General features: G+C 37.1%; 1 protein-coding gene across 1 annotated transcript; it reads left to right on the forward strand.

The window, feature by feature from the left end:
• Positions 1-278: 278 nt before the first annotated feature.
• Smp_149500 (elongation factor 2 kinase, putative) lies at positions 279-17212 on the forward strand (the record flags this gene model as incomplete). The annotated part of the gene is made up of 6 exons (XM_018790546.1): positions 279-458; positions 2910-3109; positions 8902-9076; positions 11558-11704; positions 13082-13396; positions 16646-17212. Coding segments are annotated over 6 exons (1584 nt in total), but the record flags the coding sequence as incomplete, so codon positions are not given.
• Between the last annotated feature and the right edge of the window lie 8082 nt (positions 17213-25294).

A 25294-nucleotide genomic window follows, 5' to 3' on the forward strand; every position in this document is an offset into this window, starting at 1 on the left:
GTGGGGTCCCGTTTTTCTCATCGAGTGGTCAATGACTAGAACGCATTACCAGAACAAGTGGTATCAGCACCATCAGTGAACATTTTCAAGAAGAAGCTGAACCTTCACTGGAAGCAAATCTGTCAGGATTAACACAGGTTCATCAACCTACTATCCTCATAACTGAAGACTGAAGAATGAATCTGAAACATCCACTTCGGTCATTTAATATTGAAAGTTTGTAGGTCGGGACGAATTACGAATGTGTCGCGAAAATTTTGTCGGTTTCCGCTCGAACTATGGAAGGAATTCCTTCTGAATCAACGCCAGTGGATCTATTTCCACAGGCCCTCCCTAAAATACCTTCAAATGCATCTTGTCTGAGATATCCAAGAAAGCTGTCGGTGAGAGAAATAAAAATCCAACGATCCGAGGACGGCAACAAATATGCAGCAATTACAAGACATTCCCGTGCTAAGGTGTGAGAAATTCCACTTTTTTAAAGTCATATTTGCCAGACCTGTTTCTTCGCACTTTTCTATTTCGGGTTTCAGTGATTATGAGTTTTAATAACTCAGGCACGAAACTGCAATTTGATCAGACGCTTAAGCATTCTCTGTTGCCAATTTTCAGCAACGCTTGTATCGTCAAAGACTAACTGTACGCACCCAACTTCCCGATACCATGGGGACTGGATTTTCTAGTTCCGCAACGAATATGTTAGCTAAATTAGAACTTAAAAGTGGGTCGTTTGTTATTCTATCAATCTGTCCACATTATACTCTGTTGAGGGCAGAGATGATAATTTACTGTCCACTTCATACGGCAATCGTGAAGACTGTACCTCGGAACTATTTTCTGATATTTCTCGACAGTAAAATATCAAAGGTTATGAGTTTACTCCTTCGCAGCTCTCACTAACGGTTACGAGTGGTGTAAATATTGTGAACTACTCGCGCTACATATCAGTGCTCATAAATTATGGATCAACACAATTTATTACAAAGAGATTTATTGTACACCACTTCAAATCCCTACATCGTTCCGTTTCTATACACCGAAATATTTATTTTGATCTATCCAAGTAACTCAATAGGCTGTCCCTACCGACATTTATATTTACCAAACTAATGGTTACGGGGGCTGTCGCCTAATGTAATATTTGATGCTATTATTTTGAAACCGTTTATAGCATTTAGAAATTACGACATCTAACTCCAGCAGCTTAATGTAGATCAGACAACAGGCAAGCTTAGCCAAAACCATGGGAAGTCTTATCAATACTTGTATCTCAGAGGCCTATATTCAACATTCAAGTAAAGTACTGTTAACTAGTTTCCCATCAGTTGGTTCGAAAATCACGTTGTATGTAATATCCAGTCAGAATAAGAGATAAGTGTTTTGACATGCAACGTGTTTGCGTTATCTTCACCCTCCCTTCAACAGATTAAAGCGCAAATACAATTGTTACCAACTCATTCTCGATAAAGTGTGTTCAACAGGTGTTACGGTACTTGCTGGCAACTTAAATGTATGGGTTGAATGTATAAGCACAGAGGATAGTATTTTTGGTGATCGGAGACCAAATAACGGAGCTTGTAGTCTGCAGCATTGTTGAGACCATAAACTACTATCAGTGACAAGCATCAACTTCCGACATGGTCGTGATCAATACTGCTTCATGCCATTTCGGAATCCTAGTAGGCTAATAAAGGTGCGAGTGTTCACATTATTACCCATTCTTTTGGTACATTTATTTAGATTCTGACTAAAATTCATTATCCCTCAAACTTGATAGTTAGCAAATTTATCATCCTAAACTGCTTTATGTAGGCAAGTCGTCTGAACATACAGTAGCCAAATATTAAACCAAACTAGCTTCAGAGCTACTTGTCAGTCAGACAAAACGTTTAGATGGGAATTATTTACATATACAAAAAGTCGTAAACATAATGAATAAAGTCTCTGCTCTGTAGCGTCCCGTTTACAAACTAAAGGTATCTGTAGGTTCCATAAAATGCCTTGACAGAAGTTAGTTTATTCTGGCAGATTGCGAATGTAATATTGGGGGTCGGTGTTATTGTTTGAGGTATCCCTTTCGTGAAGAACATATTATCTAAGCACACTTTTAAAATGTTAGGATACACTTCACTGGTGTATGTCTGGAGAGTATATTGCACTAGATTGTAAGGCATTGGAATTATTCTCTAGAAATATGGCATCCAGAAATGATATAGGTTCTTCAGAGTACTTTTCATGTCAGTGATTGTCACAAATCACTTAACCTTTTAGTGTCACCAGTATGCTGTTAGCTCAACCTAGACTTTCTTCATTCTTATTTGTTTCGTTTGAAGGTAGTATTGGATTCGAAACTTTATCAAACGTTTTGGTGAAGTCATTAAAGATCCACATGGATTTTTTAAAATTTAAGTCACATTCTTGTTTTAAGTAAAATAGCTTTACCAAAAATATGTATCTCTCTTTTTGTCCTTCTGTAAGTTGTCAGTGTTTTGTTTTTATGACAGTTTATGTGAATTCCTAAGTTATTATAGGCCGGATCAATGACAAACTGTATATGCCCATTTTTAATAATTATTTACCAAATAAACGTTTTGTTTGCTTAAGATGTGAGTGGTATTCATAAAATAACTAGATATCTTACAAATATCTGCTTTAAAGAGAAACATAAGCATAAAATGTGTTTATTTTATTCTGCAGATGGTTTGTTCAATTACTGGCCAACAAAAGGATAGAATGAAATAAACTACAAATCTAAATTATAGTTTCAGTTTTCCCTTAGAAATGTTGCCAATTAATCTACCTAAGTAATGGTTTTTCCTTATACCTGAATTCATAGCACAAAAGTTCTATAAAATATTAAGTACCTGCCCTAACATTTAAAAAATTGTTTATTTTAATCCAAAAATTAGGCATTATGGAAGACGGCCCTCAGTTTGATTTCCTCTTGTGGTGACCCATGGGAGAAATTTCATTTACAAGAACTTCCAGAAGAAACGGCAAAGCGTTATCGTTATAACGCTATTAGGGGCAAATGGATAGAAGACATCGTACATGTGAAAATCGAAAATTCACCGTTTAATCGAGGTGCTATGAGAGAATGTTTCCGTGCGTAAGTCAGTTTACGTTTATGTTGTGACAGTTTCTCTTAAGTTGTGTATATTTTACCCGAAAATGTCAAAATGTTCGGGTAGATTTCCTAGAAAACAATCTTGCATGTTTATTATCATTATATAGTCTAAGTCGTATGAGAGACAAGCGTGAACGTCGACCTTTGACTATTGCATCATTTCCACACAGATTCATTGAAGTGGTAGCGAAAAAAACACACGAACCCTCTGAAGACTATTTACTCGAACACGTTTCCGAGTCAGAGCTTACGACCAACTGACATCTAAATTGGCAACCTCACGTATTAGATTAAAAATGCTCACTTTCCCAATTCCTATTCAATTTTTTTCGTAGATATTTCCTTGAACGTAATACTTTCGTCCGATTTCCCGGGGAATGACCATTTGCCTGGAGATTCATTACGTAATATAAAGTAAGTAGGTGACTTGGATTTTCGTCGAGATCGTTGACAAAATGCGGAATCTTTCGAACGTCTTAAAATGAGCTTCTCTTCGTCTAACTGCAAAATGTTTTAGGTCTGATCACATGCAGTGAACTAGTTGTTCATACTGATCACTTCACTTATTTTGGGAGGTTTATTAGCCTGATGCGTTGGTGCCGGTACGAATTCAAAAAGCCCACTTGCGGTTCGCTAACTTGTGCTATATCCTACCCATAAAAGGGCGAGTATACTGATATGGTCCGTCTTGTTTGACTTTATAGCTATGCAGTAGTCTGTAGAACAGAAAAATATGCTCAGATTCCTAGTTTCTAATCACATGTTCTTTAGTATCTTGTCTCTAATGAAACAACAGAAGAATCGAACCACTTTCTCAATGTTTAACCTTTTTTACTATCATTTATACTATTATTATCTCAACTCATTTTCTGTTGGTCTTTTCAATCCCCTTCGCTATGTTGATGTAGTGTGACAACTTACCCCGATACACTTTTGTCCCAGTCCCTAAGTTACTTATGACTGACCTACCTAGTGCTCTCTACAGTACTATTGCTCTTATTTATGAGTCACGTCTGTTCAGGTAACAAACTTTTTATAATTATAGCCCTCCTTTTGTATCAATCTAATCAGGCTCTCAAAATGTCTTTGATCCTGAAATCATTTTCTGAATATATGATAATTTAAACTGCTTATTCATCACTATGTTCAAAAATTATTGACCATTTTCATTCACTGTTAGCACAATGTTACGATAACTACAATTAAAAAAGTAATGTCGCTCTCTTCCGCGTTCTTTTAATCTGTATTCACAATAGAGTAATTACGGTCGTTTTTATGCTACACCCCATCACTTATCTACTCCTCTTTATCCTCATTTTGTATGTTTTTTATTTTCCAACTCAGTAGATTATCTATAGTAGATGTTTTGTTTTATCTTAACGGTCTTAAATCTCTTACTTATTGGAAATTTGAGTGTTACCACAGAATAAAGTATCTGAGCCAGATTTTCTGGAACCAAATGCACCATTCTAACTGACCTCTTTCAACGTCCACACTCTGATACAGATCTCACAGCATAAGTTTGGTAATGTTTGTGGAAAGCCTTGATATCCACATCTTCTGTATAGCTGAGACCCTTATTCAGGACGATAGTAAAGCATTGAAAATTTCTCCTTTATCTCTGTTTGAAAAGCTTGTTTCGCCTAGTTTTGCTGGCGTTGGTATCTCACTAAACGCTAGAGCAGAGGAAGTACTAGTCTATTGGTCAGATAACATTGACCATTTCCTCCAGCTTTGCACAGACCACAACCCATTTCTGGCCAGGACCAACTTTCACTGTATCCATCGCCGGTGCGCTACCTAGTGTCCTCCCTCTCCAACTCAAGACTAGATTCAGATTGATCACAGCGCAATAAACTACCACTGGTGCGGTTTTGTGCAAGAATGAATTGTTCTTTTTAGCATGACTATCTAGACTCTGGTCATGGTTTGATTTGGACGTAGATCATCTCGCATGTTAGTGGCCAGCCAACATCTCGTTCTGGACGGACTAATATGAGAAAACTGTCTGTAGTTTGAACAATAATCAACTGTCAGACCGAGTTAGGTCCAAGATTAGTAGTCAGTCCCTCCAAAAGTATAAATAAACATTATTTGCGTCCTCATGAAGCTAGGAAAATTACAGATCACGTATCTTGTTGTTTTGTAAAACGTCCCGCTTATAAGCACTGGGTTTTTACAAGCTTCTTGCAATTCCTCGAGGCACGTCTGTCTACTTCGGTTAACCGAGAGTTCGACGGTAAACATGTGATTCTTACGCAAGCGATTTGTGCAAAGTTTGCTTCAGCACCGAGGAACCTGGTCATCTGAGTATGCTTTTGAGTGGGAAACAGCTACTACCTGTGAGAGTTATAAGAAGCTATTTTGGTTTATCCAAACCAATGGCAGCAAAAAGCCTACTGTGAGTAGACTAATTTGATACAGCCCCAATCAGTAATATCCTATAGCATCCTGGTTTTGAAGAACAGTTTGCTATAATTTCCCTTATTATGACCCAGCTATTCCTGTTGCTTAGTATTCTTGGACACTGATTCACTCGACAAGTCCCCAAATCAAAACACGGTTGAACAGGAAAGAAATTATATTCTGAATAACAAGGGTATATGGAAGTAGGGAGCACAATGGGAGATACGTTAGTATATTTATAGTTCTTACATGAAAAGATTCTAGAGTTTTCTCCAACTATCGACTAGCACTGATTGAATAAGAATTAGCTAATCGGCGTGTACCAACACAATCGTGCAAGGGACATGCTTTAATCCAATATATGTCCCTCTAACACAGTTTATCTGGCCTACGGCTTCAGTTACATTAACTAATCTCTCCTGTTCTTCCTACTCGATGACGATTGATCCAGGTCTGCAGGGAACTGCAACTTCTGAAGCATCACAAATTACCAAACTCAGACGAACTGACTAGTTCTTTTGGAAATGTTTAGGCAATAGAGGGTGTCCAACATTCTGGAATAAAGTGTCCATCATCACTATCTTTTAAAGTAGTCTACTTCACTTATATAACAACTCTCAAGAGATAAGTCTACATTCGATTGCGTCCAAACTACTGACTCCCATTATGTTTTGCAGTCAGTCAGTCAGTCAGCTACAACGTAGGACCAGGCACACGTATGTATCGGTCCAAGTTGCCGTACCTCATTCGCACAACAAGATGAACACCGGAGTCATAGAAGTAGTTAATTTAGTGGTGGTAATACATAAAAGATAGGTTGTATATAAGGATATGGAAGACAGACAGGGAAAGACAAGTATGAAGTGATTTTAACCTCAAGTTTTAAGGAAAGATAAAGAATGTATACACCTGTGTCATTGTGATAGATTCTGAGCCATGTCACCCAGAGTCTCCAACTATTGGTTACGATAGTCACGCGGACCCCAACCGGGTAGCCTGCATCTACCAACATGGCTCAGACTAGAAGTTAGTGACTTCAAGCATTGATGCCACATTTTGGTTTGGTCGCCCCTAACTCTCTTCCAACCATCCCCAATACTAGTCAGCATAGCGCGTCGTGGTAATCGGTGTTCAGGCATACGTAACACGTGGCCCAACCATCTCAGTCGGTGAAGATTTACAAGTTCACTAACTGATTTACCATCATCCCCTAATACCTTATGTCTAACCCCACTATTACTTACCTGGTGATCCCAGCAGATGCGAGCAATATTTCTAAGACATCTGTGATCAAATACTAGGAACTTACGAGTATCTTCTACTCTTAATGGCCACGTTTCACAACCGTAAAGTAGAACAGAGCGAACTGCTGCGCAGTATATTCGCCGCTTAATTGATAGGCGGATATCTCGTCTTCGCCATAGGTGACGTAAGTTGGCAAAAGCCAAACGAGCTTTTTGAATCCGTGATGAGATTTCGTCAGACGCCAACCCATTAGGGCTGATCAGACTTCCAAGATAAGTGAAGTTGTCCAGGCGTCCGACTACTTCACTCGCTATCCTTAGTTCAGGTGTTGACGCAGGCCAGTCCTAGAGTAACAATTTACATTTAGATGGGGAGAAACATATCCCAAATATCATGGCATTGTAACTCAGTTCTAACAGAAGACTCTGCATTCTATCAGCGTCTTCACCAAACAGGACTATGTCATGTTTTGCAGATTGTTCAAAACCCTTAAAGACTAACTCGCGAGGAGCTAGCTTGTTTTTGTTATCGTCGTTGATGTACTGATCATGTCTTCACTATCCGTTAAATGTTAGAGCACCATCACGTATTTCAAGCTAACAGCCGTTGTGTTTCTTAATGTCTGGCCCGTATTTGACTCGTCGAACAGGACTTTGCTCTGGGATTATATATTGAAGAACGATATATCTGAAATGTTTATTACCATCTTTAAAACTATCTACTCAAACGTCTAAAGCAGAGTAAGGGCATACAACTATCTTTCCGCTATTCCATTCGAGCAGTGGGACTAGATTGTGTTGCCCAATCTCACCATTCCTACTCAAATTTGCCATCAATGACATCCTAGAAGCAGCTCTGATGGTTGTGTGGATGCGTTACTTGGTGGAAGATTTTCCGATCTTGAGTATGCGGATGATATTGTATTACTGTTCAGTGAAACTCTGGGTATGTAAGTCAGAATCAATCACTTGGTAATTACTGACCGTGAGTATAGCACGTGCTTTTCACCTTAATGTTGAGCACTTTTATAAGATGAACAGGGCCCTGTGAGGAGTAAGAAGTAATGGAAAAGTTTTTCCATCTAGTTAGTCGTATGAGTACCGGTGGTACCGTGAGTGGTGGGATTAATCTACGTATGATGGAAGCCAAGGCAGTTTATTTCAGTTCGGGGTATATTTGGTACCTTCGGGATCTGAGTTTCACTGTCGGGCTTACAATGTGTCGGTGAGACGAATTTTTCCCTGTGTCTGTGAAACCTAGCCTCTCCGAGTTGTTCATGTTAGGTGACTCCCTGTGCTTTATCACCACTGTGTCTTAAGGATTTCTAAGGCCCAGAGGCAACACCATGTTAATAATTCTGAGGTTCCGCAGTAGGCTTGAGTGCTGTGACAATAATTCATTTGATTTCACTTGAAACACCACTTTAGGTGGTTTGGGCATATATTAAAAATATCATCTTAGTGGGTTCTATGTAGTGCTTTATTTGCCGACATTGGTACTGAATGGCGAAAGAAAAGCGGTAGTAAGTTAACGACATGTCACCGGGATATGGAAGAAAAGTGTATAGAACTGGCATCTGTTGGTCCATCAAGATTTCCTGGTTGGTATCCTAGAGATACCGCGACTCAGTGGTTTGAAATGTGACTGGACATTGCTTAGAATAGAAGCCAGTGGGGATCCTGTTGTAGTTTCCTTCTCCATTCAAAAAGTTAAAGGGATTCCTTTAATTGGGAAAAATCGTCCCGGTTGTATGTTTTTAACAGGACTGTTTCTTTCCATTACGTATTGCTCTCGTTCACTTACTTTTATTCATTTATTGTTTTTGATTATGCTCACCTTCCTTCTTCTATCTTTTCACGAACTCATTTTCTTATTTGTGTGGCGCATATTTATTTTCGTTCTCATTTGCACCAATATTTATATGTTTTAGATAAAAATAAATGAATAAAATCTGTCAAAAATTTCTATATCATATCTATGAATAATTATACATGGCTTGATTTCATTCGTATAGGTGAAATTTATTTTGTATAAAATAAACTTTATTTCATGTCGAATACTATATAACTTTGAATGGAATCGGTAAATATGTGTGATTCTCTAATACTTTTTGATTTCCACAGAAAGAAATTGTCCAATTTTTCACATTGCTCTGATTGGTCACATGCATCAAATCATGTTGCTAAACGTTATATTGAGAAGGTTGAAAATCATGTATATTTCGATGATGTTCGTTTACAAATGGATGCTAAACTTTGGGGTGAAGAATATAGTCGTCAACCGTCTGCACCAAAAAAAGTAATCATTCATTTGTTGACATCTGCAATAAATAAATCATATTTTCTAGCGTGTTTGTTTAAAGGTTGTTCACACAAGTTAAATATAAGTTGTAAGTATAGGGTTGTGGAGATCGTTGAATTTCACTAAAATCATGAACTGATCTAAGTTAGTTAACCGTTTCGTCGTAGTATATGACTGCTTACCAGTGCGCATCGATGACCCTGCAGTCGGAAATCAAACCCAAGACCGGTCTGGCGCGCGAACGCTTAACTTCCAGACTTCTGAGCCCTGATCAAATGGTGTAGAAGACCGAGGGTCTTGAGTTCGATTCCCGGTTTCAGGATCGTGAATGAGGAATTCCACATTAGAACGAAACGGTTGTCCAGTGCTTCTAGGTTTTCAATGGTTGTCTAACTTAGATCGGTCCATGATTTCTATAAATATAAGTCGTTGAGTTTAGCTATGTGGCTGTTGGATTTCTCCTATTAAACTTATGTACAAAGGATGCTAGAAATCATCGCTATTATACACGCTGTGCTGTTTATGTGTGAGGATAAGTTGCGCTCAACTTATGGGATCACGGAAAATTAGGGTCTCTGTGACTAGTGAAAAACCTCGGGCATCAGTCTAAGTAGAATACCCGAAGACTAAACTCTCCATGATAGTGAATATTCAGGTAAAAGCATCAAAGGTCAAGGCGAAATACCCTATATGAATAGTAGTTAACTATGAGTTATGTGAACTTATTTGCTTCGGTGACAGGAACATTAATGAAGCATCTGATTACGAACTACTTCTGTATGGCAACTGCATGTAGCAAAAGATATTTTGTTTTATATTGTTGACTGTTTCTATTGAAAGTGGGGAACGTTGGGTGCGTAGTTACGATCTCGAGGAAACATTGGCAGAAGATATGTGTAGAATTGCTTCCTCCTTGTTAAGTGTGCATCTATGTTCTTGTGTCAGTTTGCTCAGAGTTCGAAGTTTAGCGTCGTAAAGTACTATCATTGTAATACTCTTTGATCGTTCGTACAAAGCTGACTAGGGCAATGTACTTTTTCTCCCATACTGTACCCTTATTTGCAACGGGTCTCCAAGATGGAGAACCCTATAGGCAGCTAAATAACGTAGCTAGGAGAAGTCGGCGAATTAAATCCTTAGACGTTAAATTATACCTTAGAGAAAATGGGTATTCGCGTAAACTCTTTGATAAGTATGTGAGAAATACGTGACAGGAAAGTCTTCAAGAAACTCGTCTCTATTCACCCAAACTGTGAATGAGATGAATCTTCAGGAATAACCAATGGAAGGTTGAATATTACACTAACTAAACTGGTCGTTTTGCACAGATCAACAGTAAAAAAACAGTCAAAAACCCTGAAGCCCACGTTTAAAATATATAGAGATGTTCAGCATTGCGATTTGTGGCAGTTTGATTAACATAGGGAATCCCTTTGAGTTCCTTTAAGGGTTATTAACAAATAACCGTACACCAGTCGTTTCAAATCCTCTGCTAAAAGTTAAAACCTGATTTATGTCCAAAAGAAAGTAGCTGTTTGTCTCCCCTTATCTTAATGATGTAATCACAATAGAACAAAAGAAGGTAAACCATCATGTTTTTATGCTATTCAGCTTGTTCTTTTCATAGCCGCAGATTTGTTAGACTCCGTTTATATAAAACAGGCCTGTTATCTCAAAGTTGAAAACAGGCCTTGATTGTTTTTTTTTGTTGATATAAAGTCCAAATGTTGGTGCTTTCAGCTTTTAAATAGTAAATAGTAAGCAGGTTAAGTACCCTGTTCCAACCCTAGTTTAGGAAGCTGGGGTTAGTATCATTAACCTTCACATAAAACAGTGTAGTTCGAAACTGAATACAAACTTTTGTAAGTTACAATTCTTTTTGTAGGTATCAATGCCAAGGTTGTACTTGATAGTTTCAAATCAATCGAGCATTGGGTAAAAAGGTAATAGTAAATATACTATTTGTGATATCTCAATGAGTAGAAAACTGTATTTCTGAAGTTTCGTTACTTAATGTAAGCCACTACTTTAGTATAAATAAATAACCGAAGTAAAATCAACACAAGTTTAAATAGTACAAAGGAAACTATGAAGAATATATTTCGTACGATCAGAATCATAATATGTCTGAATATGCCAATGTTAAATTATATTACAAATGCATACATTTTTCATGTCCACCTTCTGACGCACAAATTAATATAATGACAGGTTACACGAATTCACCTTGACCAAAAATAATTTGACATTGACATATTCAGACCTATTATGATTCTGATTGTACTAAAAATATTCTTCATCGTTAATTTTATTCCGGTTACTTATTTACTCTGAAGAAGTGGCTTACATTAAGTTACGAAACTTCAGAAATACAGTTTTCTACGCATTCGGATATCACAAATAGTATATTTATTATTATATTTCTTTTGTTTGACTCTTTTTCTTTATTTTAGTGATTTGTTTTATTACATTGATTAGGTTGATATCTCACAAACGTGTGTATTGGAGTTTATTAATCGACCAGAGAAACCTCTATATCACTTGGAACATTTTATAGAAGGAACTTATCGAAAGTATAATTCAAATTCAGGATTTGTAGATGATTTATCACGAAACACTCCTCAGGTGAGTTACTCGTTCATTTTCTTGGTTTTCCGATTATTTTTTTAAATCGAAAGACAGTAAACACTTAAATACTATCTTTGGTGTGTGTGTGTGTATGTGCGTGTGTGTTGACTTATTTACAAAAGAAAAGGGAAAACATTAATGTAATTAAAAACTGTTGTAATTTAATTCACTTGCTATTGTTTGTTTGAATCTTCCCATTGATGTTTAGGACTGCAATTGATCAGTCTCTTATTGGCATATGTGCATCCTGTGAGGATTGCCTCGATATTGCCTCAAGTCACAAGCATTATAGTTAGTTAACAATCTTAATTCTAACATCAAATTAAATAAAATAAACATTCCGTTCAGGGAATGACTCTAAAGGAAAGCGAATATTTTTTCATAGCATTCGAGGTATGATTTAAGTGTGTTGTCTAACGGAATGATTTCAAAAGAACAACGTTAATTGCTTTTAATCACGACCATGTCGGAAGTTGATACTTGTCACTGATAGTAGTTTATGGTCTCAACAATGCTGCAGACTACAAGCTCCGTTATTTAGTCTCCGATCACCAAAAATACTATCCTCTGTGCTTATACATCCAATCCATACATTTAAATTGCCAGCAAGGAATTCCTTCCATAGTTCAAGCGGAAACGGACAAAATTTTCGCGACACATTCGTAATTCGTCCCGACCTACAAACTTTCAATATTAAATGACCCAAGTGGATGTTTTAGATTCAGATTTGTGTAGTAAGGACAGAAGGCATACGGCCTATGTTACTCTTTTTTAGTGTGCTTCTGTGAGTGTCTAGTCTTCTATTGAATAAGCTAATTAAGGGTGTGGACACTACTACTTCGGGTAACAGGTTCCAAGAATTGATTACTCGGTGTGAAAACCTGCACGCCACCAGTATTTTGTTCATTCTTGGCTTTTCTATTCGCCCGCTCTGTCCTCTGAGATGTCTCGATCTAGTGAGAAGATAAAGAAAGAATATATTAGGTCCGAAATCATTTCTTAGTATTCTATACATAAAAATCAGATCACTTCCTAATCTGTTATCGGACAGAACAAATATGTCTAGCTTCTCAAGTCGCCATTTGTATGGTATACCCAGGTGTTCTGGAATTGCACGGGTAGCTGTCCTTTGTACTTTTTCCAGGATATCCGAGTCACCATTTAAACAGAGGCTTGCGGTTTGAACACAGTTCTCAAGCTTATTTCTCACTTGAATGAATAAATCTACAGTTTAGTATCATGTTAAAATATAAACAACTAATCTAATTATCATTTCGGTGCACAATTCTGCATATGACCGTGTTTTAATAATCATAAAATGTTTTTGCAAATAATTTTTTCCTCATGTCCACATATTTTGCATGTATTCCTTAGGCTTTTAGTCACTTCACCTTTGAACGAAGTGGTCATCGTCTGATTGTAGTTGATATACAGGGTGTTGGTAATCTATGGACAGATCCTCAAATTCATACATTCAATGGTAAATCTTATGGAGATGGAAATCTGGGGATTCGTGGAATGGCTTTATTTTTTTATACACATCGATGCAATCCTTTATGTTTAGCGCTATCATTAAGCCCTTTCGATTTACCAATAAGTGAAAAACTATCTACACCACTTAGTCAATTGTCTATGAAAGCGGAGGATAATCAAACTGAAAATATAGATGGAATCAGTGATAATAATAATGTAAGTTGAAGAAGAACTCACAAATCCCCATGCGAAATGGATATCTTGCCCTAGATCTTGAGTTGTAATTATTTCTTCATAGATAGCTTTTCTAACCATCTTTAATGTTTAATACTTCTTATTACTGTTACCAAAATCATTTCTATTGCTTCACCATTCATTATGCTAATTTTATCTCATGCTGAGTTGATATAACAAATTGGGTTAATGCACATATGTCTCAGGCTCTATGTTGGTTGTTACTGTCTGACTGAATGTACAGGATGTATAGGATTGAACACTGGTACTAAAGGTTTCATGGTGAATCATCATTTTCTTCATGATTACTGTTGTGAATAATCGAATACTAGAACTGTTCGGACTTTCGAAACTACTTTACGGACTATTATTGTTCATATTTTTACCAAGTAATTATTAGATAACTATTAGATAATAGACCTACTAACTATTGTTATACTTATTATCTCTTATTTAGAAATAACACTTTCCTCATTCGAATTTAGAGGGGTTGAACTTCTACCAGGAGATTCACTTGTCGACTTAGAATATGCCGATGACGTAGTTCTATTTGGTGAAGACGCTGACAAAATGCAGTCTTCTGACCACTATAAGCAACTATGCAGGCATGTTCGGGATGCAATTCTGCCCCTCGAAATGCAAAATGTTACTTCAGGATCGGGCTGCATCGGCACCTGAACTAATGATAGTGAGTGAAGTAGTTGAGCGTGTCGACCGCTTCACTTATCTTGGGAGTTTCATCAGTCCTTGTGGTCTGCTGTGTGACGAAATCTCAGCACGGATACAGAAGGCTCGTCTAGCTTTCGCCAACTTGCGTCATTTATGGCGTAGGCGAGATGTCCGTCTGGCAACAAAAGGACGGGTTTACTGTGCAGCAGTTCGTTCCGTCCTACTTTATGGCAGTGAAACATGGCCGGTAAGAGTAGAGGATCATAGGTGTCTTCAAAGCATTGCTCGTCTATCCTGGGACCACCGAGTAAGTAATGCAGTTGTTAGGAAACGGGTAATAGGTAAGGATGGCGAATCGATTGATGAAGTAGTGAAACTTCATCAGTTGAGATGGCTAGTACACGTGTTATGTATGCCCAACCACCGACTGCCACGTCGTGCGATGTTTTATGGTGTAGGAGTTAGGTTTGGAAGAAAGCTAGGTGCGGCCAGAACAAAACGTGGCATAAATCCATGAAGTCACTGATAAGTGGACTGATCCATGTCGGTAGGTGTAGACTACCTAGTTTGGATGATAACAAACGGTGGTTAGAGACCCTGAATGACATGGCTGAAAATCGTTTGCAGCGGTGAAGGTGCATCCACTCTTTGTGTTCTACCAAATTCTAATCTTCTGAATTCTTCATGTTCCTTTCGTTTTTCTCTTTCCAAATCTATTTCACTGGATTATACCCCTTGAACAACATCTTCAAACCCTAATCTTTCGGATTACTGCTTATACTCTTACTACCTCTACCACTATGGGATTTGAATTGGCAACTGCATCTCTGTGCTAATGTGGTATGACAACTCGAACTGATGTAAGTACGTACGAATTTCTACGTTGTGACTAACTGAATGAAACTAATTGGCTACAAATCTTTCGCTCTGTTCCCTACTATTTATGGCGCAGTTGTGTTTAAAGGGTTATTTTTTATTCGGGGTACATTGTAGTGTGGTAATCTATGTGTATAAACTGATGAGAACTTGTCTGGACATCGATCAACGTCGCATTTTATCACCACCACCACCACCACCACATTATTTCGATCTATTTTATTATTTTAATTTCATCGTGCTAATATAATGTGACTTGGACCAAAACACATTTATGCTAGGCTGTACGTTGATGATGTCTGTCTGTCTTTGTTCAGCTATCCTCTTTTGAAGTGTACTGCACGGAATATCTCTGCATCACTTGAATATTATTATTAGTCGATGTATGTATACTTTGGAAGTATTTGGTCATATTTGTTTTGATAGAAATTAGTCGTTTATCATGAAATTGTCAACTAAGCAATGGTGATATTAATTATAGAGTACTAATATGATGGAGCTAACTAATCAGTCTCCATAAAGTTACTAACACTCACCATCATTTTAGGTAGATGAATAGGTATCGCTGACTACATCAAGCGGTCAGTCAAATGTAACGAAGAACCTGGTACATATGCACGTCGATTAAAGTTACTATACCCCATAAACGCAGTGAGATGAAATCGTCAGGGCAAATCCCATATCAGTAGTGGTATCGACTGTATTAATGACAATGGAAAAGATTAGGGATTGAATATACGATTCGAGAAGGAAATATAAATTGATGAAATAAACAGATTATGGATTTAGAAACTTGAGATTTAAGGAAAGATTAAAATTAAATGCACCTGCGCCGTTGCGAACGATTTCGAGTCATATTGCGCAACTTCTAACAGTTAGTTACATCAACCAAATGGTCTGTCATTATCTGCATGACTCGCTCTATTAGTCTGTCTTCATGAAGTGATACAACGTCTTGGTTTAGCCCCTTTCTACTTTTCTTCCAACTTACTCCTACATCACTCATCATCGCGTGTGTGAGGTAATCTGTGGACAGACATACGTAATACATATCCTCACCATCTCAATCGTTAAAGATTCACTTTGTCATCAATTTATTTGCTACGCTTACCTAGGATCGCACGACAAAGATGACGCGAATTCGAGTGTATAGTTTTGTTCTCAGTAATTGATCAGTTGAATCAAATCTTTACTTCTATCAATAAAGTCTCTAAATCGTCTGTTACACCAGGCTTGACTATATGCTAGTGTTTTATCATCTTTTGTATCTCATTCCTTTGTCATCTCTTTTTATTTACTTTTCTCATAAGTTCATTTGTGTTTTTGCCACCTAGATGTGTGATAAATTAGACGAGACTAAACTGTAGTAGTGAAAGAAAGTGGTATAGGTTTTTTAGATAACGTACCCTGACCTAGATTGGCTCAAATTGCTATGATTTTCTGCTTTTGAAATTGTATCTACTTTTTCTTACTATCTCATTTTTTGGCTACGTATTTGTCAGATTTTATCTTATTTATTAATTAACTCAGTTTAAAGAGTAAACACAATGAGTTGTTGCCTTTCGTGAATATTTTATTCAGATATATAGCTTGATGAGATTAATAACAAAATTTTTTTTATTATTGTTATTGTTAATACATCAACTTAATTAAATATTAACTATTTGTCTAACTGTATACAATCAGGTGGAACTCAGTGGAACAGTAGCTATTCCAGCTTCCCGTCGTGATCGATATGGTATTCGTCGTTTAGTTTCAGAAAATATTGATTCATCTTATGATTTACGAGAGAATGCCAATAAACACAACAATGACACGAGTAGTGATTTTGTAGATCCATCCGACTTTGTGGAGTCTCATAGTGTACCTTCGCCTAAATTACCGTTTCTACCTTCCAGGTCTCCAGTTTCATGTAGAAAAAATATATTACAAAAGACTGATCAGATCAATGATCATAATTCAAATGTCGTTAACAATGGAAAACACAGTACAAAGTATAATACTAATACTACTACTACTGGTAATAATATTAATAATAATGATGCACGTACTAATGATTTAATATTTGGTCCAATTTCACTTCATAATAATTCGAATGATTCTGGCATAAGTTTTGATGGTCCATCGTTTGGTAGTGTGTTCAAAGCACAAAAAAGTCTTATTAGTGACCCTGGTTGTGATCCAGTATGTTCAGATTTGGATCAGTCAAATTCTCATTTGAATTCCACAGAAAATTCACAACAGCTCAGTAAAGTAAGTTTTTGGAGACTTTTTATTCCAGGAAAAGTTATTTCTAAATATGCCCATTAATAATAATCGCAACACTATTTTTGTTATTTTATTATTCGTGTACATCTTATTCTCAGATATTAGTGTCGTACAGAAATTTCCTAAATTTTCATCAACATTTCGTTTTCAGCTGTTATCCTAGTACATGCTTACAGTTAGAGCTGTGCGTTATGATAGCTCAGTTCATCGGTAAGATGCCGTATAAATTACTCCCCATGTTCTGACTGAATAGTTATTAGAAGACAAAGTTGTAAACCATGTCTGGTAAATTTATTATTTATTTAAAGACATACATATTGGTACAAAAAGGCACCAGATACATATGCACCACACAAAAGTCTTGCTTCTAGTAGGAGCGAGAGTAGTATTGTCAGTAGAATGCGTCATTTCATTTATTTGTATGTGGGCTGTGATACTGCCCGGGTGCCCAAACCGAAGCAGGTGGTTTTTTTAGGGGGCCACACCCCGAGCCTTTGACCTAAAGGTATGATCCACAAGGCAATGGAGCATCGTGAGGAGATGCAGTCCCATGGTAGCCGATGACCAACAATTGGTTCTTACGCCAGTTGTCCCCTCAGGATACTGGAGCCCATGTGCACCATTGGTTTTGAATCCGGGTTTTCCAACTCCTCTAGGTGGACTCGTCGTGTCCACTAACCCGGTTAAAGCGCCGGACATTCGCTTTTCGTCCTCTCACTTTTGTGAACAACACCCGTGGCACGAGAAGGCAGTGAGTAGGACTTCCCTGTCAGAGGCTATATATTCGCTGGCCATGTGAGAGCATTTCGAGAAGGAGAGCGGACTCTCCCCACTCTCGGCCGTAATAGGGCATTTGGGGGCTGGCAAAGCGAATGTAATTCTGGCTTAAGGAAACACAAAGTTATCGATATATAATATGTTTAGGTATTTGAGGTAGAGGTAATGTGTTGAGTGCATTAACGAAACATGGTCTAATATTTGTGACTAAGTTATTTTGGACATCATCTGTAGTTGTAATTCTGTTTTATTTTTACAAACATTTCTCGGACCACTCTGTTTATATGTTTGAAAATAGCTTCTATTTCAGAGTAATGAAGCATTCAGTTTCAACCAAATTACTGTCTAGAACATTTGTCTTTGGGGGGAGGGTGATGGAGTTTCGTCACGGGTTCAGAAAGCTCAGTTGGCTCTTCCAACTTCGGTCGCTTATTGTGTAACACGGGATATGTCTGACAGACAAAAGGGTGTGTATACTGCGAAGCAGTTTTATCCTTTCCACTTTATGGCTGTGTAACATGGCCTTTAAAATTAAGATATTCGTAGATTACTAGTATTTGATCATACATTCCTTCGAGAAATTTCTGGTGTATGCTGAAAACACTGTGTCATCAGAACTGAGATTAGATACAGGGCATTACGTAAAGATGTCGAATCGATTGATGAGGCTATAAATGTTCACCAGCTGAGATGGTTGGGATATGTATTATGTACATTCAACCACTTTCTACTTGGATTTGATATGTTTACTGGTACGGTTGTTTGGAAGAAAGCTTGTGGTAGTGTCGAGTCGCGATTGACTATGATCACCATCACAGACCAATTACGTGCCAATTACCAGGTTAAATGTCTCAGTAGGATAAATAATAGAAGGACAGTTGTAGATTGTAGTTAGGATATATTTGTTGGTGATCTCGTGGTATCGAAATAATACCTATATCGTGCCAAAGTGTACAGGCGAGACTACTGTGCGTACATAAGTTCAAGGTCACAAACAACGTAAAAAGTGTGTTTTTGGTACAATTAAACAAAAAGGTGCAGTAAAACAATCACTGGTGCAGTTGGTTATAATAATAAATGTTTCCATTACACCAACTGCGTTCTCTTCATAAAAGTAGATCACTACAAGCTAATGGAGACTGAACTAAAACGTGACAGTCAATGAAGTAATTGCCTCGATTGTTGTTTTGGTTTTATTCATAGTAATTAACCGTTGGATTTGAATCATATATGCTGATATAGACTATCAGGTTGAGGTCCCTGAGATTATAGTAGCCAATCATCGGAGACATTAGATGTAACGGCTCAGAATCGTTCGCAATGGCCTAGGTGCATCCACTCTTCATCTTTCCTTAGATATTGAGTTTAGAAATTATCTCGTGATCTTTTCTGCAAATTCATATTTCCTCAAATGCTATTGTCTGTGCCTGATCTTTACTACAATTCCAGATACTGTCACCACTACTCTAGTATCTCTCTGTGCTGATGGTCTGGCAACCTGAACCGATGCACATGTATCAGATTCTATATTAAGCATGGCTGATTGACGAGAGGGCTGGCACAATGTTTGGTCGGTCAAAATTTCTGTTACAACTACCGTCAAAATTACTATTTCAAACAATTTATCTAGGTGTATTTTCCAAATGTACGGTTATCCAAATAACACCAAAAAACCCCCAGTTCTCCTAGTCCTTGCGATTTAGAAGAACTAAAAATAATTGAGGCAATTCATTGTATGTGTAAGGGTGGCTCGTCGGTGAACTCTAGGAAGCCTTAAGAAGCCCAGCAAGAGCCGCAGACATTCCATCCAATCACTGCTAGGCGAATATTCTAGAATGTCGACGTGTAGCTTCCCCATTGGATGGATGAGAATGACCCCTATGTGCCTATTGGTTGTCTGAAATGATTATTTACTCTCAATCAAAAACTATAAATACACGAGATTTCTGTGCTATATTTTGACACTGTTTTGGGGAATAAAAGTTCCTACTTACTAGTCTTCTGTTTTCTCTCTTGCGACGTTGCGGGTTTCTATCGTTCAAGTAGTCAGTAGTACGCGGCATAGTATAAACAAAGCTCTAGTTATAACAGTATGTATTTTCTCTCATTATAGTAGTATGTCTTCCTTACAAAGTCTGATCAATGATTTTTTTATTTACAGTTAGTTTTTAAATAATCGGATAATAACCAGTGAATAACCATAGTGACATGTATATTTTTCGTAAACACTTGGTTGAAATATTTTTAAAATTGTTTGTTATTGTTCTCTCGTTATTTTTTAAATCGCCATACATATTGATTATTCGTAAATTTACGTGTATTCACATTTGGACATTGTTGTTGTCATCCACATACATAATACACAAAGCACATATCACTTTAAATTGTGTGCATTATTGTTTTTTATCTTACTTTGTATTTACAATTCGTGTATATTCTGGTACAATAGTTTATTCACACTGATTTGAGTGATATGGAATCTTATACGTAGTGAAATAGTCTACATTGACAGAGAATTATTAAACAGCCTTATTGACTGTAATAATGGTCAACCCCCCCTCGCGTCCTCTTGAAGCTCACAATTATCAATAGTTTATAACTTCAAATTGGTATTCTCTGTTAATTTGACATTCAGTCGTTTGATATGTTGAGGTAACTGAAAAACCCTTAAATATTCCATTAGATCATATCATATAAGTTCAAAGTAATGTAACCAAATGGACGAATTACTTACTTACTTACGCCTGTTACCTCTCGTGGAGGAGCATAGGCCGCTCACCAGCATTCTCCAGCCAACTCTGTTCTGAGCCTTCCTTTCCAGTTCTTTCCAGTTGTTATTCATCCTTATCATATCTACTTCTATTCCCCGACGCAATGTGTTCTTTGGCCTTCCTCTTTTTCGCTTCCCTTCCGGATTCCAAGTTAGGAATTGCCTTGTAATGCACATTGGTGATTTCCTTAATGTATGTCCTATCCATTTCCAACGTCTTTCCCTAATTTCCTCTTCAGCTGGAAGCTGGTTTGTCCTCTCCCATAGAACGCTGTTGCTGATAGTATCCGGCCAATGGATGTTGAGCATTTTGCGTAGACAACTGTTTATAAATACTTGTACCTTCTTGATGATGGTCGTAATAGTTCTCCACGTTTCAGCTCCATACAGTAGGACTGGCTATCTTGACGTTCGTATTCAAGATTCTGACCTTGAAATTGGTTGAGAGTTGTTTTGAGTTCCATATGTTCTTCAATTGTAGAAATGCTGCCCTTGCTTTGCCAATCCTCGCCTTTACATTTGCATCAGATCCTCCTTGTTTATCAACGATGCTCCCCAGGTACTTGAATGTTTCCACCTCTTCCAGAGTTTCGCCATCAAGTGTGATTGGGTTGGCGTTCTCCGTGTTGCATTTGAGAATCTTGCTTTTTCCTTTGTGAATGTGGAGGCCTATCGATGCAGAGGCTGCTGCTACATTTGCTGTCTTCATCTGCATATGTTCGTGTGTATGAGAGAGGAGGGCTAGGTCATCTGCGAAGTCCAAATCATCTAATTGATTCTGAGAAGTCCATTGTATTCCGTGCTTCTCCTCAGATGTCGAATTCTTCATAATCCAGTCAATCACCGGAAGGAAGAGGAATGGGGAGAGTAGACAGCCTTGTCTGACTCTGGTCCTTACTGGAAATGCATCTGTCAGCTGTCCTCCATGCACCACTTTGCACTGTAGTTCATCGTATGAGTTTTGGATAATGTTGACAATCTTTTCAGGAACTCCATAGAGTCGAAGAAGTTTAATTCTTAACAAACCCTAGTGCAAAAGTTGTGAAAAGGCAGTTGATTTCAGAGTTTAGAAATATTTACTTAAGTGATTCTATAGAAATATTTTATAACTTGAAAATGACTTAGGCTATAAAAAATCGTAAGTTAGTGTATGTAGCAGTTTAGCACTTCTCAGCGGTGTAAAGCCCTTGATCTCATGTCGAATCAACCCCAGGGTCTTTTCTGTTAGCTAGTCGTAATAGACGCAGAGCCTGCAGTTGAAGAACATCTGGAACTCAAAACAACTGTCAGCCAACACCAAGATCAGAATTTTCAATACAAATGTCAAGACAGTTCTAGTGTATGGGATGGAAACTTGGAGAACTACAAAAGTCATCATGCAGAAGATACAAGTGTTTCTTAACAGTTGTCTATGCAAAATACTTCGGAACCGTTGACCAGACATTATCAGTAACAACCTACTGTGAGAGAAAAACCAAATTTCAGAGGACGAAGAAATCAGGAAGAAGCTCTGGAAGTGGATAGAACACATATTGAGGAAATCACCCAACTGCACCACAAGGCAAGCCCTCACATGGAGTCCTGAATGTCAAAGGAGAAGAGGAAGACCAAAGGACACATTACGCCGAGAAATAGAGACAGACATGAGAAGAATGAACAAGGATTGGATAGAACTAGAAAGGAAGGTTCATGACAGAGTGGGCTTTAGAATGCTGGTCGGCGACCTATGCTTGATTGGGAGTAACATGCGTAAGTAAGTAATGTGGTTGAGTCATTAAATCAAAACCACATTACCAACCTTATTCAATTTGTTTTATGACGATCTTCATTCTTTGCTTGGATGACTGCACCGACCATAGCTTCTCACAATAGCTTCAGTAAAATTATCTCAAAGTTAGTTATTAGTATGGATATTCAAGTGGTTTTGTTAAGTGTTGTCTAAGTTGAAGAAAATATTCAAACAATTTATAATTCAGCCAGTGTTTGTGTTCTTAAGGTAAATTAATCATATACACATGTAACGTTCTCTAATCCCAGTATTTGGACTAAGGTACCTAACAAGTTTACCTACTGTTTATAATTTTATGCACTGAAATTTGCCCGTAAATGAACATTCTCTCTCATGCTGATTTTCATTGCAGTAGGTACTAGTTTCGTATTGTCTTCGGCACTTGTATTCCCAAACGGAAAATCATGTGACTGACTTTTTCTGCCAATAAATATTATGATGTGTTTGTCACACTATAATGATCAATAGGACATTTAGTTTTGTGATTGGTTCACCTATTTATTAATTGGCCTAGATGTAATAGAAAAAACTGCAATATTTTAGGTGTCAATTTATTAGTAGCCTTCGCTGGACACTACTTTAACTGACGTAAAGTGTGTGTGTGTCGTTATTGTACTACAAGTCTCCACAAAACGAAAGTTTTGCTCATAACCGAGTACGTAGTTAATGGGTACATATTACTTGTTGTCTGTTCTAATTATGTTGTTAACTGGCTAATGTTGGAAGTATGCACTAGTGGATTCTGACTCGGTGATATTTAAGGGATATCGTATTCATTATGAGACCTAAAGTTTATGGTTTACCATCATAAAAATCCCCGAACTAGGATGAAATAATTGCTATATCCCGTTTTGGTTTTTATTTGATATTTCGTGATGTAATATGTCAAGTATGTAATTAAGTTAATGACAAAGCACAGTTGTTTATTAAGCATAGTGGGCGTATGGGTTGTTGAACTTTCGCTCACCTTGGAAATACGGAGTGATATTCTCTATTTTATGAATAAAATAACAAAGTTTTGTTCACAATTGATTGATCACTGAATAATGTCCATTTTCATACTTAAATAGAGCAAGAAAGACATAATTTACAGAATAAAGCATAGCATGTTCAGTTTATGTAGCAAATCTTGTCGTTCTCTCTTTATCAAATTTACCAGTGGATCAGGAAGTATGAATTGTCACGTTTTTCTATTCCTCAATTCTGATTGAATCCCATCAACTAAATTGCAATTTGGTCACTAGTCTGATTGACTCGAATCATGTATTTCAGACATACTCATCGTACCATAAAATAGAAAATAACAATAATATATGATCAAGCCAAAAGTGGCTGTGAGTGTAATAAACTAACTAATAAATCGGGAATAAGAATAATAAATCTTATAATTGTAGCCAATATGTCAAATGAAAGTTTATACCAAGTGAAGTATAAATATGTATAATCTAGTTAATATACATATAACAACAGTCCATGAATAATTCCTAACAGTTACCGTTAATTTATTCTTCGTTAGGATATAACATTTTGGATGATCATTAATCTAACATTATTTTCCTATTTCTATCATTTACTTCAACATAGAAAGAGATTAGATTGAAAATTATGTTTAAATAGTGATCCGTAAGTCATAGTGAGTGTGTAACGTCTGATAATAACTCTTTTTGGTCTGAAGTTTAGACTAGGGATATGAAAGCTGTTGACTTTGACGGCACCGGGCAGTAGTCGAGAGATATCCTGAATCGGCCATTTGATTTCGACCCAATGGTCTAAAGCTGCTGTGCTAACTACACAGGTTGAAGCTCATGAGTTCGTTCCCTTATGAGGTTGTAGATAAACACTGAGAAGTGCTATACTATGGTGAAATAGTTCTTCATTTAATGATATTTTGTGATAAAAAGAACTAAATTTGGATTGAACACTTCACAAACCTCCTATTTTTAGGATAGGAATTATGGTGACTATAATAATCTCAACAATAAATACATGATTAATAATCACGTTAATGTGTGGTGGAAATGCACTAACAATTTAGTGTTAGGAGTGGAAAATATTGCTTTTTAAATAACAGTGAGAACTGGCAAACCGTTTAAAACGATAGGAAGTCAATTTTAGTGTATATAAGAAAATCGGGAGCTTTCAACTATGGATATTTGTTCTTACTTATGTTGTATTGTTAATGATTCACAGTAATACCCAGGTTCTACGTCGGTTTTGATTGACTGATTAATGTAAAACCCGACACTGAGATAAAGCTTTTATGTATTTTGTCAGTCTTTTTATATTGTTTGTGATTTAGATGCACGTGATTTAAGGGGGTTGAAAATATCTTGGATCATTTAAGATTTTGTCTTTAAACATGTACATTCAAGTTTGTTTTTTTTACTTTGTATACCTGAAATGTAGAACTGTGATTCTACAGTTCAACGACTTACTTTTGGAATATTACCTTCCAAGCTTTAGTTGAAGAATCTAGTTTATGTATACTTAGTCACTATGAAAAAGAGGGTTACATACTTTACGCCACAAACCTTAAATCTGTTACATTCTGAGTCAATAGCAAAGTTCATTTATGACAAATGTTTATTTATCAGAAGGGGGTTTGTGGAGATTTAGTATTTTCATAGTTGAAAGCGTGAGTCAATTGAAGCTAGACCACCATGGAAAACCTGGAAGCACTGGTGAGGAGTCCCATAATAGGACGAAACGGCCGTCCAGTGCTTCCAGGTTT

Source organism: Schistosoma mansoni (genome assembly GCF_000237925.1).
Source record: "Schistosoma mansoni, WGS project CABG00000000 data, supercontig 0062, strain Puerto Rico, whole genome shotgun sequence".
Taxonomy (NCBI): Eukaryota; Metazoa; Platyhelminthes; class Trematoda; order Strigeidida; family Schistosomatidae; genus Schistosoma; species Schistosoma mansoni.